The following is a 20,232-nucleotide window of genomic DNA, read 5'->3' as shown; positions in this document are numbered from 1 at the left end:
TATATACTGCTGAAATTAGTATAAAATAGAAGGAATAAATTATAGAAATAAATGAGTTGGTAAAAGCCATTTTAACATAATCTTCACTCCAAATATACATGAATTTTGAATTTTCATATTTTTTCCTTGTAGAATAATCATAATTTATATGGTCATCAGACATTCTTTATGGGTATTGAGGATACTTCTGGAAAGTCATTTGGTGTGTTTTTAATGAACAGCAATGCAATGGGTAAGAATAATTTATCTGATTATGTGGATAAAATGAGATTCAGCATATTTCTAAGTGTTCTTATTCTAGTCATAGATATTCAATGCTGGAAGATATGAAATTAGTGGACAATACATTTTTGCACATCCTTGCTTCTATTTTGGGCACAGTGGTCTACATTGTGACACACAGCTGCTGTCTTTGCCTTTAGGAGCACTGTAGAAACACATCTACACAAATGAGTAATCCCTCTTCTCACAGTCGCACTTGTCCAGATGAGTTGACTTCCAGGCTACTTACTACCAATAAAAACAGAGAAAGATCTCTATGTGATAGGCACAAGAGGAATTTGTGGTTTAATATAGTTCAAAGTAATGTAAGATTGGTTGGCCTTTAAGAATGCTGTGGGCAGAATATCTATTTAATAGGTGAAATAGTGATAATAAAAATTACAAAGATTGATGTTCTAGAAGGAGTAGTTATGTGGTTATCCAGTCAATTGCATATAAAAGAGTTACACTGAAATTTTTAAATCTTTTCTTACAAATTAATTTGTAGCAGTTTGATCTCTCAGAGAATCTTGAAATAGTATTTTGGATAGAAAATTTTAGAAAGATTCTTGTTTGTCCTAAGATGTGTAATCTTTACCCCCTGCTATGCCATTTCTGGGAGATTGTTTGCCAGCTCTATCCAGGGCAGTTCTAGGCTATTCTTCCATGAGATTTATGCATGGCTTCACCCTACTTTCCTCATAATTCCTACACTCAAATGTCTTATTTCCTCTTAATTAATTAATCAAAATGGTGTAAAATAATATGGTTAACAAAAAGCACTTTATATGCATACTGCAATTTTTATCACTAAGTACTTTATTTATCACTAAGTACTATGTATTTTTCCTATTATTGTTTGTAGAGATTTTTATCCAGCCTACTCCAATAGTAACTTACAGAGTTACTGGCGGCATTCTGGACTTCTACATCTTTCTAGGGGACTCACCAGGACAAGTAGTTCAACAGTATCAAGAGGTGTGTCTCAGGCCAATTTTATATAAAACTGCTTTCTATTATGTTTTATTCATCTAATAAGTAAATACATTTAAATGTAACTTTATTTGATGCATCTGGGGAATCTCAGCTAAATATATTTCAAATTTCTCATTTAGTGATACTAGGTATTGAAATAAGAGCTTTTGTGCTGAGAGACATCCCTTTCCCTTTTTATTTTTGTTTTGATAAAAGGTCTTGCTACGTTGTCCAAACCGAAAAGTGTTTAATCCTCTTCCCTCAGCCTTCTAAGTGCTGGGATTATAGTTGCACCCAGATAAAAGGCCCAGATAATCCTATCATTTAAAAGATATGAATAAAGGATATATTTCCATCTATAAGACAAATGTCTGTATTTTAAAATTTGTTTTTAATTCAAGGCACTTGAATTCAAAAGTTACATTTTAATTTAATTTTATTTTCTTACATTAAACCACTGCCAACTGATGACTTACTTTGGGGTAAAAATGTAAAGGGAAAGAACTAGAATTTCCACACTGAGAATAGGCAGTAAAGGGCTACACATATTTTTTTACCAAAATAGTAAGGAGGTGACCGGAGAATTTCACTCTTAATATTTCTTGTTATTCTTCTATTCTCTCACTTAACTTTCCATGACAGACAAAATATAACAGCAATTATTTTCTTTAGTGCTGTGTTTTCTAATTTTTCAAAAATAAAAACAAGCAAACTCCATAAATTGCTAGTGTTTAACAAAATTCTAACAAAGTACACAGGAAACATTTTAGAATGAAAATAATGATAAATCTTTGCTTACAATTTTTAATTAACACTACAGACATGCAAATATAAACAGCCCATCGATATTATTTATTAATGTTAGATGTATTCTTCTTTCTTGAAACCAATTTAATATCCATTTACCTCAAGTTCATTGGACGACCAGCAATGCCAGCCTATTGGAGTCTTGGATTTCAACTGAGTCGCTGGAATTACCAGTCACTTGATGTAGTGAAAGAAGTGGTTAGAAGAAACAGGGAGGCTGGCATACCGTATGTGAGTAAAATAAAAGAAATGTTGGAAGTCACACGTTGTCACGTAATAATAATGTAACTAACTGCCAGGAATACTTAGTATGTGTTTATACGATTAAAATGCTACTTTTCCACAGAGAAGTGTATCTTATCAATGCCCAGACCTATCAAAAGTTACAGGTGTGTGTGTGTGTGTGTGTGTGTGTGTGTGTGTGTGTGTATGGCTTTTTTTTTTTTTTTTTTTTTTTTTTTTTAGGATTCTACTCAGGACTTTGCACTTGTGAGGCAGGTGCTGTGCCACTGACAAATGTATACTTCTGAAGGACCGATCAATGGTTATTTTTCCTAGAAGAGAGTAAGCTTAGCCATGGACAAAATCACATTCAACATTTTAAGTAGATATATTTTAGCATCCAGATATTTTTTAATGATTTTCTGAATCATGTAGGTTATTTTATGCAGTAAGACACTATCTCTCTATCTATCTATGTAATCACCACCAAAATTATGAATAAGCACGTAATGCTTATATATTTAATAATTAGAAAAACTAGTTTTAAAAGTAATTCTATTGTTTCTTTCATGAAACGAAAGGGATATGAGTTGATTTATCATTAAATCTTTATTTTTAACACAAGTTCATTTGAGTTAAAGATTAAAATTATTAAAAAATTCTACCAGTGCTATTTATTGAAACATACTGTGTTAATTTTCAGGATACACAAGTGACTGATATTGACTACATGGAAGATAAGAAAGATTTTACTTATGATGAAGTTACATTTAATGGGCTTCCTGACTTTGTTAAAGATTTGCATGATCATGGACAGAAATATGTTATCATCTTGGTAATGAAATTATGTACATGAAAACATTTTTATATTTACACATTTGTGTGTTTGTGGGTTTTATGTAGTTTCTCCTTTCTATTGTCAGGATCCTGCAATTGCTACAAGTAAACGTGTCAATGGAGTAGCATATGAAGCCTATGACAGGGGAAATGCACAACATGTGTGGATAAATGAATCGGATGGAACTACACCACTGATCGGAGAAGTAAGTTATCATAGTTTTAAAACTTGTATGATTATTTGTAATTCCATTACATCAAAACTTCTCAAGATGTACGTGTATGTGTAATTATTTTCATCATCTTTGGATTTGACATTTTATTTACTTAGAGAAATTTTTGACAGAGAAAATATTCCAGTAATCTTTATTGCACAGAAATAAAATGACACCAGATTATTTTAAAAGCTACAAAGTTAAGGCTATTAAATTATGACATATAATTTAGGCTCTTAAAAATTATAAGAAGTTTATGAAGGGGTTTGATATAAAATAATGGTAAATATAAACTGGGTAATCACAAATTGGATTCTGAGTTTTAATATTTTCATTTAACATTTACAATAAAATGATTAGATAGTTATTACTGCTATTATCTGCAGGATTGAAGAAAAGACTGAGCTGTTGAGAAATGAAAGAAAGGTCACCAATGAGGGACAGAGTGCACACAATGCCTAATTCTCAAATGTATGTGTTTAGTTAAAATAAATATTCTTTTGGTGGCAAAGTTTTAAGACATACCAAAAACCTAAAAGGAAATCTAGATACAATAATTTGGTAGTCTATTTCTGTGATTTAATTGAAATAAATAAATCAAGAAGAGATAATATCAGTCTAAAATTCATATTTATTATATCATTATAATGAGAACTATTTTTTCTTTTTATCATATTCATTAAACTTAAGATTATGGTGAAATACTTTCTACAATACTATGAGCTGTATTAGAGGCACACATTGTTTTCCATAATACCTCATAAGAATTCATGGAATATATTTTGTTAAGATCTTAACAAATAACAATAAGACACTTGATATGGATTATTTGAATAATAAAAGCATACTTTATCCATCTTATATAAAATTGTATTATTCTTGCCTAAAATTATTATTGGAAGTAGCAAGTAACGAAATATAAAATAATCTGAAGAAGCATAAATCACACAGTACCAGTTATTAGCACTGTGACTTTGAAAAAGTTATTTAACTTTTCTGTGTATTACTTTTCTCAATTGCTAGGTGGATTTTCTTATAGTACCTACTTTAACTGTAAAGTGATCGTAAAAGTAGTACCTACTTCCTAAATTTCTAATAATTATATGTCAACAATTATAAAATATTTGGAACAGTGCCCACCATACAGTAAACATCATACTAAAGATTGTTGATAAGAAATCAATATAAAAATGTTTTCCCTTGAATTTATTTAAAACAAATTTCTTTGGAAATGAAATCATATATTTTCTTTTATTAGACTGGAATACAAAGTTATTAAATGTAATGTTCAAGTATGCTGATAAAAATCAATATAAAATATAAATATAAAATAAATAATATAAATAAAATATATAAATATAAAATAAATAATATATATATTATAATATAGGGTTACATAGTATTAGTTTTGTTTGTTTATTAACCTAAACTAAAAGAATGCTCAGAAGTAAACTTAGTTGGAATCCAAATTAATAGCCTCCTCCTTGTTCAATTGTTTTTTTGCCTCCTACATGCTTTAGGACCATGTTTTTACTTCTTTATGTTAACTGGTCTCCCTCAAATACATCTGTTACTAAACCTGAGATTATTTTAAATACAGATGGTAAATGAGTCACATATATAAAAAAGTACACTATTATAATCCTAATAATTTTAGTATGCTTTTCAATAAGTTTGAAGTTCTATTTTAATGTTTTACTTACATGTATGCAAATGAATGATTTATTCATCTAGGTATGGCCAGGATTAACAGTATTCCCTGATTTCACTAATCCCAGCTGCATAGATTGGTGGGCAAATGAATGCAGTATTTTCTATCAAAAAGTGAACTATGATGGACTTTGGATAGTAAGTATCTGTTTTAAGCCAGTATTTTTGTGTAACATGCATAGAATTTTTTAAATTTATAGAATGTATTTAACATAATCTAGAAGCTCACAATTTCCTATATTATATTAATATCATACTTATCATGTTAATAAATTAGAAATTAACAAAAATTTCATAGGTAAGGTGGGATTTTACTTCTCTAGTGATGAACTTAGTAGAAAAATATCTTCAATTTTGCAACTAAAGTTTTATATTTTATAACTATATTTTATGACTTATCTGAAAAACAGACAATGAGCTATGGGAATAAGCCTGTAACAATCATATTTCAAAAATATTTATGCGGTGGCCTGCCTTGCAAGTGCAAGGACCCGGGTTCAATCCCTGGTACCAAAAAAAAAAAAAAAAAAATTATGAAAGTCTGTAAAACAGTTGTAGCAATATAAAGGTGAAAAATCTCCCAGTATTTTGAAGGTATTATTTTTGTAAGCCATGAGCAAGAAATAACCACGGATTTATAATCTGGGAAAGTATTCGAATTTGCATTATTGTTTCTTTTTTGTAAAAATATCTTTTGGTTTATGTCTTATACTCTGAGTAACTATTTGATGATAAGAAGACAGTGTATAACAATATTTTCTTATCATTTTGTTATAAAATTTGGTTTCATTTTTTATAAAAGAAAAAAGAGGAAAAATAACAAATTACTGGATTACTTGTAAGATTGTTTAAAGAAAATACGTAGGTCTTTTCAGAGTTTCTTTGAATGATTTTTTTATATTTCTAGCTATTCATAGCTGGCTGATAATGAAGGATTTAGATCTTTCAATGATGGTAACTCTAACTACATTTGAGGACTGAAACCAGCTACAGACATTGAAGTGCTGTATTTCATAAAAATATTTGATACACCTGAGCACAAAATAAACAAGATTTTGTTCAACGTTATTATAACTGTAGACTCCTGACAGGAGACATAATAGGTGTGCTATCTCCTTTGGCTGCTTAAATTCATACTATTTCTACTTCCATGAAATGCTCAATATTCCTTTAATCGTTATTTTGATTATTTTACTTGATCAATAAATTATTTAAATATATTTACAATGAATGCCCACATAGTGGGTATGTTAAGAGGATGCAAGTATGGGAAAATAAATGCAAAATGCAATTCAGCATGATTTTTAGGATTCTTATGACAGAAAGAAAACAAAAGGCTTTAGTTTATTTATTTATTTATTTGTACCGGGGATCGAACTCGGGTCCTTGTGCTTATGAGGCAGGCTGGGTAACCACTGAGCCAAATCCCCGCCCTTTTAGTTTCTTTTTAAACATTAAGTCAATGAGAATACAATATCCGTATTTTAAAAAATTATTATTTATTTATTTATTTTTGTTTTTTTGAGACAGGGTCTCACTATGTAGTTGAGACTGACCTGGAACTCACTCTGTAGCCCAGGCTGGTCTCAAACTCATAGCGATCCTCCTGCCTCAGCCTCCCTAGTGCTGGGATTACAGGCGTGTGCCACCACGTCCTGCACAATATCCGTATTTAGATGTAAGCAGAGATAATTTTAAAATTATTCTCTGATTTTGAGCTTTATTTTCAGGAAAGTGTTTATTCTGTTGCTTTTAATTTAAATTTTCTGTTGTCTTATTTTTCTTGGTTATGAAAACTGTTTATTGGAATAGAGTTTATGAGAGATTCTGATTATAGTATAGAATGAATACTCAATCTCCAATGTCATTGTAGATTGCAAATCATCTCTAAAGCAGAAAGAGAATGAGAAAGTTAGAAGTATCATGAAAATCAGTTGTTCTATTACTAGTCTCAATGCAAAAACATCTTAACTTATTTCTAAAAATTAAAGTACACAATAAGATCAGTATGACAATGCTCAACAAAAATTAGTAAAGCAGTACATACTCAAAATAAGCTGTGGTGGTTTGGTCCCAGCTATTGAATAATTTCCAATTCTTGATGCTAACTTGGTCCTCTGGTCTTGATTTTTCTCAATTATTTTTCCTGATAGAATTACTATTAAATGAAAGATTTTTTTCTATTTAATTGGTGAAGCTTTATTTTTATGTCAAATTTAAAAGCATTTTTCGATTTATTATATCTGTAATTTAGTTTCCATATTAATGGCTTTGAATTTTAAGCTTAAGCATTAAAATCCCTTTGAAAAGTTATTCAAGCTTATTTTTAATTGAAAAGATATTTGCAAAGTAATGAATTCTTTTTTTTTTTCATTTTTTGTGGTATTTTATTACTTGAGAAATCAGTCTCCTGTTCTTGGTATAATTAAGACTGAAGCTTTAATTTAAAAATAAAATTTTTAGTCAATATTTTTTAAATGGTGAGAATTTTCATTGTCTTGATCACAGAGACATATTTTGTGATTGTGTTATTGTTCTTACTATTATTGTTATTAGCCAGTTATTTTCTGTTAGAGAATTCCGCAGATAAAATCCAGCACTTTGTACATGCAGGAGAAGCCACTTTATTCTTGAACTACATCTATTCTGTCTTAAAATTTTAACGTTTTCAATATAATATACAATATTATAGAAGAAATATAATGTACAGTATTTGGAAACAATTCATCCAAAAGTTGTCCACAAATGCATTAATATGTACAAATAAATGAGAGCTTATTTTGTCATATTATCTTCATATTTCATGTATTTTTTATAAAAATTAAATTATTTTATGCATTTTTAAAATGAAACTACATTTACTTAAATTTGCTAATGTTTATATATATCTTTAGTAAAACACTCATGAAGGCAAATAGTAGTTTACCTCTACGTATTCTCTGTATGATAATACTACACTTTATTAATTTTAATGGACTTAGTCAAACCAAATTCACTATGATATTGCAGATAATTTTAAATAATCACAATATAGGTTTAGATATTTTATATTTTCAAATATATTATTTTTCCTTACCCATAGCTATTTAGTACACATTTGAAGAAGGAGACATTTACATTTTTGTTCACAAGGGGAAATCTATTTTCTTATTTTAGCAACTCATCTGTCATCATATGGGGAAAATCTTTAGATTGTGCTTATATCTGTAAATTTCATACTTGCATGGGAATAGTTCAAAAAGTGGGATGAGTAATACTTTTCAGTAACTGGCCCTAGAAAAATGTAATATTTAGGAAAGTTTTGGGAAACTAAGTATGCCTAGTTGGTATAGTACAAATTTATAATAAAGCAGCATCTAACTAGTTTGTGAAATTCATTTTTACTTTTTTGGAAACAATATTTTGTTACTTTCAGTGACAGCCTCTTAGAACAATTTCAAATTTTCTATTAAATACTGTTTCTGAGTTATGGAATATATGAAACATAATACACAAAAAGGACATGGGATACCCAACCTTTTCAAAATTAGCATAGATATTTTAAGGTGAAAGGAAATATTAGATAATTGATGGAAATTGGTTGGTGTTTTAATCCTTTTTACCCAGGGAAACTCTCCAGAGCCACCTGTCTCTGCTAAGTTCACTTCAAAACTACTTTCAGATTTCAGACCTAATCTTACCCTCTAACTTGGCCAACAAATATCTGAGATTTTATTATTTTTGCATTGCTGCACTATATCCATTGCCTTTGGAAATAAAATACATCATTCTATTTGTAATGTTCGGCTTTTACTAGTGGCATTTGCATTTACAAAATCTAGTAGTTATCTCTGACATTGAAATTAACAATGGCAGATAGCTGCACTTTTTTTCCTTAACAAAGGATGAATTGCTTAAGGTACAGTTATGATTTAAATGTGAGAAGAAAAGAGTAACAGAAATATAGTTTTGAGGGTAGAAATTAATGGAGAGACAAGGATGTAACTTAAATGTTGCTTTATTTTTTGAGAGCAGAGAAAGCTTGTACAGAGACATGAGGAATAAGGCTAAAAAATGTATCGAAGTCTTTCAATGTAATTAATAGAGAAGGAAGAAGAAATACATATTTCTTCAGCACATGTATTGTGATATAAAATTCTCAATGCAGTCTCCTTTTTAGGATTTCACTTTACTGGTTCTGGTTATATTGTTAGTAAACGAAGCAACAAAAGTGGGGCCTATGTTTAAATGCCTACAAAATCTATGAACACAGTATTCTACCACTTTTATTTAGGCTAACAGTTCTCACATTGTGACTGAGGAACTGATTCAGGGTTTCTGAAAGTCAGGAATTCCATGAAGTCACATTATTTTTCTTGGAATCTTAATGGCTCTTTCCTTTTTTTCTCTCTCTCTTCACTTTTACTGTCTCATGACAGGTTAGAAGCTGTGGGCTGGGCAAATATTGCTGCTGGCAATATTCCTACTACATCATAGAAATTAGATAAACACCCTCCAAAACTAAGCACATGGATGACTGAATGTGCTAGTAATGTGTACAACGATAGACATAGTGAGGCAACTATTTCGAAAGACATTTATTTAAAAATTAAATGAATGTATTTTATCTGTTATTAAAATTAGGTGAATGAAATACATTTTGAGTATTTAAAATCTCTCAATTTCATCTCAGAGCCTATGTTAGCTGGATGTCAATCATGCTTGTTTTTAAATTGGCAGCTTTCATGTCTTTCAGGAATAAAGGAACCTCCTTGTAAACAGGTAGAGAACTTCTGCTTGTGTGACTTACAGTTACTTAGAATATGATGGTTTTCATTTTATATTTCTTCAGGATATGAATGAAGTTTCCAGCTTTATCCAAGGCTCCAGGAACGGGTGCAAGGACAACAAATTGAATTATCCACCTTTTTTGCCTGGTAAATTTTTTTGCTATTTTTTGTTATGATTAATTGAATAGAGTTTTCTTGTTAACTAGTAAATTCTAGCAAGTATTTCTAAGTCAAAATCTTTAGCATAATATTAAATATTGAAATCTGTATTGTTTTCTTTTCCAGCAAGATATTTCTTGCCTAGAATATATATATATGTAGATAAACCACTAGAAAGCTTTAAAATGAGTTTATGGATATACAATGTGTAGTTTAGGTGGATATATTTTTGTTTGTCTTTGTGTTTTTGAGACAGGGTCTCACTATCTAGTTCAGACTACCTTGGAACTCACTGTGTAGCCCAGGCTGGTCCCAAATGCTCAGCAATCCTCCAGCCTCAGTCTCCCGAGTGCTGGGATTACAGGCGGGCTCCACCTCTACCGGCTTGAGTGGATATATTTTTATATAGGTTATTTTATTTAGGTTACTTTTCAAGATATTTTTATTATTAAAGGTAGAAAATATTAGTGTTTACTAATATAAGTAGAAAGATAATTTTATTCCAAACACGACACAAGTGGCGTGTAAGGACCTAATTGAAATTCAAGTAATTGTAATCTTTATTATTTATTTATTTATTTATTTATTTATTTGAGTACCAGGGATCAAACTCAGAACCTTGCGCTTGCCAGGCAGGTGTAGCACCCCTGAACTACATCCCCGGCCCCATTATTTCTTGAAGTATGGTACTCTATCCCACAGTGTGACAAAGGGTACACACATTAAAAGGACAAGGAACCTGTTAAGAAATAATTTTTATGTATTTTCTTCAAGACATTTTGGACAAACTTATATATTCCAAAACAATTTGCATGGATGCAGTGCAGTACTGGGGGAAACACTATGATGTCCACAGCCTATATGGATATAGCATGGCTATAGCCACAGAGAAGTAAGTTCGATTTTATTCAGAAATTACTTTTACATTTAGATTGAAAGCAGCAAACACAACAGGATGAGAAAGATATGAGTGTCATGTCAAACTGTATGACATTCTTAAGAAGTTGTTTGAATGCTCATAAACTTGATAAAGTTATCAAAATTGCATGGTACGTGTATTTAATGAGAAGTTTCTTAATTCATAGGTAAGTTATCATTCAAATTTTTGATTCAATTTGCCATAACCAAATGTGACTGTGTTCTAATCATGAACTTCCCAGGTGGACTATGAAAATGATGCTCCTATAACAAGTCTTTGACTATTTTTCAAAAGCAGGTGGTGTAATTAAAATGCAGATTCTATTTAGTAGACTGCCATGTAATGCTTTAATGAATGAGCTAGTGTATATGAAGAGGAAGTGATGCAAAATAAAAGTAGGGGATCATCATATGTTGATTATCTGCTTTTTCCCCAGCACTGTGTAGGATTCCATAACATAATTGTTAACAAAACCCAGAACTTGTTCTCATTAAAATTTGTAATTTTCTCCTAATTATACAACTGTGATCAAGTGTTAATAAAAATCTATGCTTCTTTGGTCCCGAATTCCACATGATGGCAACAGTTTTGTACACTTCGTACTGTTATTTTACTTGTCTTTAAAAATAGTGCAGTGTTCCATATTACATTGAATTGATAATTTTAGGAAATAACACCATTCTTTGATTCATTATGATAGAGGTTATAACCCAAAAATGTGCACTGAGAATTTATTTTTAAGAAGATAGTTTGGATGATATTGTATACTCAATTACATTTCTGTATTTTTTACTACTTATTTTCCATTACTGGAAAATTATCAGTACTAAATTCCAAGAAAGGTAAGCTGAATAATGCTACTAATTGTGGGTGAACTTCCAGAAACTCATTCAGCATAAAAAATGAAAAGTAAATTTTCCAAATATGTCATTTTTTTCTATCATTGTTTTACACTATTTGAAAATATAGGTTACACTTGATCTTACTAAAAAAGCTGAGATGTCATTGAAAATATAGGATAAAGATATGTATTGAGTTTTAGTTCATATAACAGATATTGTATTTATGAATAGACTCAGATGAGTTTAAGCCATGTATTTCTAAAGCAAATGTTGAGCAGATATCAACCACTTTTAATTTGGCAAATGATGACTGAAATTAATTTTAAAAATCTCAGTAATTTCTAATAGATTTCCTTTTTTCTATGATCCATCAGAATATATTTAAATAAGTGATCACTAGTCGTTAAATATAAAATTGATATTAAATTTTGATAAAGTGATTCTAAGTGTGACTTGGCCCTGGGGATGGTTGAATATATATTTTAAAGTAAGCTTTTAATCAATAATGATCAGCCTATTTTTAAAGTTTATATTTGATTTTATTTTTAGAGCCATACAAAAAGTATTTCCCAATAAGAGAAGCTTTATTCTTACCCGGTCCAATTTTGCTGGGACTGGCAGGCACGCTTCTCATTGGTTAGGAGACAATACTGCCTCGTGGGAACAAATGGAATGGTCTATCACTGGAATGCTGGAGTATGGTTTGTTTGGCATGCCTTTGGTAAGGCAGTTAAATGTATTTCTCTCTCTATAGATATTTACAGAAACAAGAGTCACGCTTTTTTCTTTCTTGCTTTCATTTGTTTATCCGCATGTTTTTATGTATGTATGTGTGTGTGTATCATTTGTTTATTTGAACGTTGAGTTTCTAAGTCAAGGCCTCGGACGTGCTAGGAAGGGCTCTGCCACTGAGCCACGGGTCAAGCTCTAATGCACAGTGTTTAGTGTCCTGTTGTATTGCTATGTGCTGAGTAGTTTTGCGTGGATCCACAACAAGAGAAGGCTCTGCAACAGGTCCAGGCTGCTGTTCAGGTTCTGCCAGGTGGGCCATATGGTCCAGCAGCTCCAGTGGTACTTAAAGGGTCCATAGCAGATAGGGAGGTTAAGAAAATCCACAAAATGGCAGTAAGAGAAGTAAGTAAAATAATGATGTTACAGGCAAAGATGGAGTAATAGTGGGAAAAAATGAAATTAGGTTACAAAGTATAGGAGTAAGACAAAACGATTACAAATAATGTCAATTAGTTGAAGTGTAAAATACAATGCATCATACAAATTTAAGAATGTTAACATGATAGGTAATAGAATCTGTTATTTAGGTTGGAGCAGATATCTGTGGATTTGTAGCTGAAACCACAGAAGAGCTTTGCAGAAGATGGATGCAACTTGGAGCATTTTATCCATTTTCTAGAAATCATAACGCTGAGGGATATCAGGTAAGTGGCCCTTGTTCTCCATGTTTATAAAAACACAATCATATTTCTAATAACAGGACTGAATTTATATCTATAAAATACATTATCTGGTATACTATATAATAATCTATAAATAATAATTAGAAGTCCCTCCTCAATGTCTAAATCTGGTTTTGAATATAGAAAGAGACAATATTATATTGATTACAAGAAGACACAGTGGAACAAAATAAAAAGGAGCAAACTGGATGTTGGTCACTCCCTAATCCACCCAAATAATCCTTTTGAGCAAGATTTGCACAGGAGGCACTGATACAAATTATATTATATATTTTCTGCTTTTATTTTAGTTCTGCAAAAGGCATCTGACATAACAGATCTAGTATTTTAGAGATTTATTGATAAAATACTTGGAAAGGATAAAAAGGAAGCAACACAGGAAAGCAGTTACAGACTTCAAACCAAAATACAGGTCCTGCCTGACATAGCTCAGAAAGTAGGGCAACTTGGTAGGGAGAATCATTCCTACATTGCATTTTAGTGTGGCTTAACAATGTGTCACGTGATGAGAGGAGTTTTCAAAACGGAGTTAACCCCTGGAAAGTACTGCATCTCTCAGAAAAACCTCTGCATTGTATTCCCACCATTCTCATTCAATAGCTGGTAGCCAAAGGGAAATACGACTTCAGTGTAAGCATAAGATTGGCTCCAGGGAGGCAGTGGCTGAGGCCCTCAGTAGGTTTTGTGATCCAGCCTATCACAGGCAATCTTCACAGGATTTCTCATTGCAGTTCATCTTAACCAAGGAATTCAATTTTTCTCTCTACTTAATTGATCTACTGGGCTCAGTACAAATGCTGCAATCAGGGTGTAATCTGGGAACTGCCCAGCCAGCTCTATTCCCTGTGGTCCGGGGCCAGTAAATTACCATTTTATAGGTAATGGAGAAACACAAGGTTATAAGTACAGGGGACGTGAAAGGAGCCACTAACTCATTCTATCACAATTAACAGGTGAAATCCTCTATTTTGTTAATTTGTTAAGTCTTTTCTGTGTATTGAAACGAGAAATGTTTAAGTGAAGATTTACAAGAATATATGACTAAATGGAAATACAAAAGCTGGAAATATTCCAATGCCCATGAAAAGTTTCTCAAGAAAGCACACATTTGTACAATTGTTTTTTAAATTAACTTAGCTTCTATTTTAATTTTCATTCTCATTTAGCTTCTTATATTGATATCTCTTTCTGTCCCATAGCATCAAGATCCTGCATTTTTTGGACAAGATTCACTTTTGGTGAAGTCATCAAAGCACTACTTAACTATTCGCTATACCTTACTACCTTTTCTCTATACCTTGTTTTATAAAGCTCACGTGTCTGGAGAAACAGTAGCGAGGCCATTTCTTTTTGAGTGAGTACTATTTAAGAAATAGATTTTAAAGCATATTCACAACTGTATTTTAAAAGACTAATGGAAATAGATCCAAATATTAAGGATATCTATACTACATATTTTTTACATTTGAATAAATAATTTAATGAATTATATAGTGTACTCTACATAATTAATTTGGTAGCTCCACAAGGTTAGATTAGAAGTGTGAAAACTGAATGTAACTTAAAAGGAAAAATCAGAGAAATTAAAACACAAAGATTACATCTCAAATTATTGAAAGCATATCAAGCACATTTTAAAACATCATTTGTTTATATATTGAGTACAGTATAGTTTTAAAAAAGTGAATTGTGTTTTGTCCTTGTCTGTCATGACCAGAAAGAACAGAACTTTTTTCCAGAAATTACTTAAAGACCCTCTCAAATCTATGCAAAACTGGAGTTTTATAATAAAAAGTTTAAAAGAAAAAAAGTAAAATATGAACTATTTTTGTTGCTTTTATGAACCTATCTTACTGGCGAAAAATAAATAGAATAATTGTCAGATTTCTTCTGGGAAAGCTAATAAATAGCTTCTCTCTTATGTTGGCTATAAGAAAAATCAAGGTGTTTTTTTACCAAGATATTAGACATTACCCCATGAGAAATTTCCTTGTGGGATTACAGAACAAGAGAAACAGAAAAAACAATGGGACAAAAAGTAGAGAAGTCGGCTGTTTATTTTGGATGTTGTCTGTGACATCAAAACTGAAATGCTTGTACCACTGTTGCCTGTGATTTTTTTTTCTATGCCAGACATAAAAAGTCATTTTGGTTATAATGTTTAGAACTAAATAAAATATTTTCATCTTTAAAAATAAAAATAATTATATTACGTATGGTTGATGCTTTTAATTATCAGAGGAACTGAAGTCCTTTCTTCCTCTTCCTTCCTCCTTTCCTTCCTCCTCCCCACTTTTCTACTTGAGGCTCAAATGAGTTATAAAAGTACAAGAATTATTCATTGAAAATGATGTATTAAACAAGTAAAACTAAAATGAGTAATGGTTTTCAGGGAAAAACGTGAAAAGGCAACCAAACAAGGAATACGGATGTATTAATTTTGTATTGTTATTTCCTCATTGTTATTATGCTTAGGTTTTATGAGGATACAAACAGCTGGATTGAGGACACTCAGTTTTTATGGGGCCCTGCACTACTTATTACTCCTGTTTTAAGACAGGTATGTTTTACAAACTTAATAATTTATATTTTAAGGAAAAGTTTGTGTAACCAAATGCACACTTTATTTATAAAGATTTGAGGTAATAGATGTTGCTCAATGGAATGTTGCAAGCTGATAAATAGCTAATTGAATTCTAAAATGGAGAAGATATTTTAAAAATTGCAAAAATATTAAGTATACTGAAGCCTGCCAAAAGTATGTAATTTAAATGAAGGAAATTGTACAATATTAGTATTCTCCTGAAAAAGCTTTAAATATTTCATCAAAATTAAATCTTGTAGTAATACCAAGGAGCTCTCAATTAGGTAGATATAAATATTCCAATTTTGCTTAGTTTTAAGTAAAGGGGAAATTGAAAATCCACTGGACATCATAAAATGTTGAAAAAATAATAATTATATAGTTTTTTTTTTTGGTTTTTTGAGACAGGGTCTCACTATGTAGTTGAGACGGAACTGGAACTCACTATGTAGCCCAGGCTTGTCTCGAACTCACAGCGATCCTCCGGCCTCAGCTAGGCTTTCGCCACCACACCCAGGAATATAGTTTCTATTTTTAAAATATCCATGTATCATGGAAGTACATAGAAGCCAATATGTTTACAATTATGACCATGCAGTTTATAAAAATACAAATTCATCAATGCCTTATTTATTTGCTGTTGATTTATATATATTATATATATTTTGATATATACGTATATTTGATTATTATTCATTGGAAATACTGGAGTGTAGCTACACGGAGGAAAATTTTTTTTCTCCTTCGTAAGTAGACAGCCCAATAAAATATTTTACAAAATATTCTTAAGAATTGATTTTTTAAAGAATATATATTTTCTTGCTTTAATTAGGGAGCTGAATCCGTGAGTGCATACATTCCTGATGCTACTTGGTATGATTATGAAACTGTAAGTAACATTTTAGGCTCACAGAAATATTATATTTTAAAAAATCTGTACATGGAAATTTAACTCAAAACATGTATCTGCCGTTAGGATTCCTGTACACGTTACACAAAAGGATGTTTCTCAGTGAGAGTACTGTGTAAAAGTTGGTGTAAATATACTGTTTGTTGCACATGAGCTTGACTTTATTTATTTATTTATTTATTTTTGGCACCGGGGATCGAACTCAGGTCCTTGCACTTGAAAGGCAGCCACCCAACCGCTGAGCTAAATCCCTGGCCCAGAGCTTGGCTTTAATATGAAGTTATATTCTTTAGTATAAAAAGATATTATTCAGTTTATAAGGAAACAAAAGTAGTATTTTAGGAAGGAAGGACAACTTATTTTTACAGTGTTCTCTATTTTACATATTTATCTTATTGCCAGAGAAATTGAGTTAAACTTATTTGGTTTTATATTTTATATTCCAATATTTGTGGAAACCTTGTGATTTTAACTTTGAGAATGCCAAAAAATGCATTCATACACATAATATTTTCTCAGCTGAATACTTCTTGAGAAATATTTAACCCTTATTTCATATATTGCTTATATTTGCTAAGCAGATCTTTTATTTTTAATAGTGTGTTTAAAAAAACCTCTAAAGACATTGTAACTCTTTCTTTTCTTTACCTTTCCTATATTATTTTATTTCTGCATATTTATGAGTTTAGCAACATAATACTATAGTCTATGTTGTATACATTGTGTACTGACCAAATCCAGGTAACATTTTCATTTATCGTTTCTCTGAGTTTGAGTCATTCATAAAATATGTTGGTTAACTATAGTCACACCACTGTATTATAGAAGACTAGAAATGTTAATTTTATAAAATTGTGTTTTGGTACTTGTTATTCAACCTCTGTCTTTTCCTCCTATTGGAGAACAGTATAAAGGTTCCTCATAAAACTGAAAATAATGCTAATATATAATACAAATGCATTATTTCTGTGAATAATCTAAAGGAAATTATACAAACACATCAAAGAGATATTGCATTCCTATGTTTATCACACAATAACTATGACACTGAAGCAAAATAATGAAATTGAAAGACATTATGTAAAGTGAAATAAGCCAGAGAAAGATAGCACATTTCATATACAGAAGATGAAAATATAGACGAAAATGTAGGTTAGTGATTATTAGAAACATATTAACTTTAAAACAAAGACTAAAAAGGGTACTAATGAAGATACTGTAAATTATAATAGAAAATAAATTAATTTCTCTGTGGTTGTTTACATTTTAAAGATAAAAAATTTATCTTTCCTCTTCTCTGTACATTAAACAAAAACATTTACCTGAAATCACTTATTTCATTTCTTAGAAATAGCACAGTATTCAATTTTGACATTAATCGATCATAATAATGTTTCAATGTATAAGTTAAAATTCTTGTGAATGGCATTTAAAGTCATCGGTTATAACAAAAAATAATCTTCCAAATATTAGGGTGCAAAAAGACCGTGGAGAAAACAACGGGTTGATATGTATCTTCCAGCAGATAAAATAGGATTACATCTTAGAGGAGGTTACATTATCCCCATTCAGCAACCTAATGTAACAACAACAGCAAGGTAAAATGAAAAAGTATTAATTTAAATCTTAAATTTATATTAATGATTCACATTTCCTTAAGAATCAGAAATTAGTTTAATTTTTTATCCAAAGGTATTTAACGCGCAAATATAATTATTTTTATTTTATTTTATTTTATTTTGGAACTGGGGACCAAACTCAGGATCTTGAGCTTGTGAGGCAAGTGGCAGAACCACTGAGCTCAATCCCCTGCAATAATTCTTAACTATGAACATTATGGTTATCTAGTAATTTAAATTATACATATTTATTTTCTTATCTCAATTTAAAATATTATTAAATTAGAGATTTATTTTCTATATCAAACTTTACTCACATTCCCTGAAGATATAAAACATTGGAGATGATCTCTAATTTTTCAAAAATGTGAAATAACAGTATTGAAGGATGAATGTGTTGGTTTTTACATATTATAATTTTCAAAGCATAACTGACACCTATTTTTTTTCTCTCAAACTGTTTTACTTTTAAACTGGCAGGTAAGATAGATATTTCAGTTTAGGTAAAGAGAAAGAGAGAAACTAACTTGTTTAGTAAGAATAAAATTCAGCAATATATAGAACAAAAGAATGAGTTTGAACATTAAGATGTTCTGTCTTACAGCACTCATTGTGAATACAAAAATCGTAAAAACTTTTATCTCACTTACCTTCCAGTATTTTGCAAATGCTCAACAGATAGTAATTCTATTCCTCATCATTTGTACTTTCTTTATAACATTAAAACATTTGAAATTATAATATTTATTTCTATACTATATACTTTTTCTTTTGTGTTCAATTAAACTAAACGCTCCATGAAAACAGAGAGCTGACTTTTCAGATTTATTTTCCAATTTTTAAAAATTTCCTAGCCTGTAATAGGCTATCTCTTTTAAGGAAATATTTATTTAGAGAATTAATGAGTAAATGAATAATTATTCTAATAATTAATTTTCTTGACTACATTCTCAAAAACTAATTATATTCTACAATAGGATTTTGCAAGAAAAAAAACACTTTGATAAATGTGTTTTGGAAGTAGTATATTTGTATAGAATAGTGTCTTGGACCCTAGAGCTTCCAAGTTACCATTGTATGACCATATAAAACTAAGGATAATGTTTTTATAAATCACATCTCATTTATCCTGTTATAATTACCTTCAATTATAAAATTACCAGGCATTCCTTTTTAAACTTTTTATTATTTTGCTTATAAGATGTAGACCTAATACACTGCAGTTTAGGTTGAAACAGGTTGAAATGCAAATCCATAATTTTTCTTGTTTGAATTGAAATGTTATACATTCTCTGTCTGCAGATGTTATAGGTTTCAAAACTTTAATTCTTACTTACTGCATATATTTTATGTACTTTCTTTTCTAAGTGTATAAATTATTGCAGCATTACCATGAAAACAGTGATAGATTATTAGTATACATATAAATTCTCAAATATCAGTATCATCATATTTACACAGAACTACCATTCTGTGAGATTTCAATGGCCTCATTTAGAATTGCAGATTTATTTTTAATTATATTTGTACCTAATTTTATTTTACAGCCGTAAGAATCCCCTGGGTCTTATAATTGCATTAGATGAAAATAACACAGCAAAAGGAGACCTTTTTTGGGATGATGGAGAAACTACGAGTAAGTCTAAGAATGATCTGCTTTGAAATGTTCATTCTGATGATGCTGTGCTTTGGGGTTTTCATAAAGATTTCATGGATATTGTTCTAGCTTTTACTTTATAAAACTTACCTTTCATACACACACACACACACACACACACACACACACACATATATACTTTTATACCTTGTTCTGTATTTTTGTATGAAAGCATTTGGTAAGAGTTTATATCTTTTATAATGTATTAATATTTGTGAATTAACACAATATGTTTCCAGATGTTCAAATTTCATCATGTTTTCAACTATTT

The 20,232-nt window shown here is 30.4% G+C and overlaps 1 protein-coding gene across 1 annotated transcript in view; it reads left to right on the top strand.

Moving 5' to 3' along the window:
* Si (sucrase-isomaltase) overlaps positions 1–20,232 on the top strand; it is an 86,960-nt gene that overhangs the window by 16,409 nt on the left and 50,319 nt on the right. The window contains exons 8-22 of the mRNA XM_010604193.3: positions 133–232; positions 1,127–1,239; positions 2,149–2,274; positions 2,969–3,100; positions 3,189–3,308; positions 5,052–5,165; positions 9,859–9,943; positions 10,730–10,847; positions 12,266–12,437; positions 13,036–13,152; positions 14,391–14,545; positions 15,667–15,751; positions 16,608–16,664; positions 18,159–18,283; positions 19,852–19,940. Coding sequence (XP_010602495.1) covers positions 133–232; positions 1,127–1,239; positions 2,149–2,274; positions 2,969–3,100; positions 3,189–3,308; positions 5,052–5,165; positions 9,859–9,943; positions 10,730–10,847; positions 12,266–12,437; positions 13,036–13,152; positions 14,391–14,545; positions 15,667–15,751; positions 16,608–16,664; positions 18,159–18,283; positions 19,852–19,940 — 1,708 coding nt within the window. The remainder of the gene's footprint in view (positions 1–132; positions 233–1,126; positions 1,240–2,148; positions 2,275–2,968; positions 3,101–3,188; positions 3,309–5,051; positions 5,166–9,858; positions 9,944–10,729; positions 10,848–12,265; positions 12,438–13,035; positions 13,153–14,390; positions 14,546–15,666; positions 15,752–16,607; positions 16,665–18,158; positions 18,284–19,851; positions 19,941–20,232) is intronic.

The sequence above is a fragment of the Fukomys damarensis genome, unplaced genomic scaffold (assembly GCF_012274545.1).
Source record: "Fukomys damarensis isolate Sample0158 unplaced genomic scaffold, DMR_v1.0_HiC HiC_scaffold_12, whole genome shotgun sequence".
In the NCBI taxonomy this organism is placed as follows: domain Eukaryota; kingdom Metazoa; phylum Chordata; class Mammalia; order Rodentia; family Bathyergidae; genus Fukomys; species Fukomys damarensis.
This window is presented reverse-complemented; position numbering and strand designations above follow the sequence as displayed.